The 1,622-nt window shown below is 27.4% G+C and overlaps 1 protein-coding gene across 1 annotated transcript in view; it reads left to right on the forward strand.

Annotated features, from left to right (window-relative positions):
* Nucleotides 1–1,622, forward strand: part of LOC138938400 (fatty acid synthase-like) — a 13,219-nt gene continuing 11,597 nt past the window's right edge. Inside the window, 2 exon segments of the mRNA XM_070305315.1 lie at nucleotides 1–166; nucleotides 1,104–1,354. Of these exon segments, the coding sequence (XP_070161416.1) occupies nucleotides 1–166; nucleotides 1,104–1,354 (417 nt within the window).

The raw sequence follows: 1,622 nt of genomic DNA on the forward strand, positions 1-1,622 counted from the left end.
ATGGACTGTAAGAAAACTACGCCATTTGACGATGAACCTGAAGATGAAATCGTTATTTCTGGTATTGCCGGTAGATTTCCTGAATCCGACAACATAAAGCATCTTCAGGAGAATCTGTTTAACAAGGTAGACCTTGGATCGAATGATACTCGACGATGGAATCACGGTAATATTTAATTCTATTATATGTGTGCGTGTGCGCGCGCGTGTGTGTGTATGTGTGATGTACATAATGTGAGAAAACTGTATAATATATTTTATAAAAATATATATAATTATACTTTAAGGGGGCATACCTGTTTAAAACCTCGAAAAATGAATATATTTTCTTGATTTTCTTGCAGAGCAACGACTTGATAAAAATTTTTAATTTTTTATATTTATATAATATTATTGACTGCATAAATAAAAATTTCCAGCTTAAAAGAAATTTTTTTTTAAAGTTGTGGGAATATTTGCAGAGCTCTTTCAAATTTTAGATGGCTGCACGGTGTGCATGAAAACGTTCGTAGATCATATTCAAAATACAAAATACAAGCTATTTTTTATTAAACATATTAATAGCTATCTGCTATCCAAGCGTTTTTTTAAAATTTTAAAAAATAAAGAAATGGCGGCGTGTTGAAGAAAAGTTCTTTTCTTTTTTTTTAAAGTCTATCTTCTTTTTTGTTTATAACAAAAAATTGGAAATCGGATTTAATAAGACTTTGTTAGCAGATCCAGAGTCTTAGGAATTCGCATGCAAAATTTGAAGTCAATCCGTCAAACATAGTCCGAATTTTCATACACACCGTGCATAAAATCAAATCTGCAAATATTCGCAAAATTTTACAAAAAAAAAAAATTAAGCGGGAAATTTAAGCACTTAATAATATTAATATTGCATATTAATAATATTAATATCGCAAAAAAAAAAAAGTTTTTATCAAATCGTTGTGCTGCAAAAAATCTAGAAAATATACTCGTTTTTCGAAGGTTCAAATGAGTATGCCTCCTTAATTATCTAAACTTGTCATTTATCGACGTAATTACATTATATATAATCAATAAAATCATCAATTAAAAAAATATCTCGTTTAAATGATATGATTGAAAACTTACAGTTCATCCAGAAATACCTCAACGCACAGGAAAAATCAATAATATGGAGAAATTCGATGCAGAATATTTTGATATTTCCTTCGATGAAGTTGCCGTGATGGATCCTATGAGTAGGATGTTATTAGAACATACCTATGAAGCTATTGTCGATGCAGGAGTAAATCCGAAAGATATACGTGGGACAAAAACTGGAGTTTTTATCGGGGCATGTTTTTCTGAATCGGAAATAAATTGGTTTTACGAAAAACTGCAGGTACAAAATGCTATTAATGAGTACTACAATCAATAAATTAGTTCGAATTCATGCATTACTTGTAAAAAAATTTCGATAGATAATATATCTATATATATATATATATATAATATATATATATATATATATATATATATATATATATATATATATATATATAACATTGTATAAAAATAACTTTTTTTTTTGGTAATAATATGTGCGAGTATTATAATATAAGCAATAACAAGTTCTCTCTAAACAGTTTAAATATATATATATATATATA

This window comes from Polyergus mexicanus, unplaced genomic scaffold (genome assembly GCF_030449975.1).
Source record: "Polyergus mexicanus isolate NDT 795.1 unplaced genomic scaffold, iyPolMexi1.0 SCAF_12, whole genome shotgun sequence".
In the NCBI taxonomy this organism is placed as follows: domain Eukaryota; kingdom Metazoa; phylum Arthropoda; class Insecta; order Hymenoptera; family Formicidae; genus Polyergus; species Polyergus mexicanus.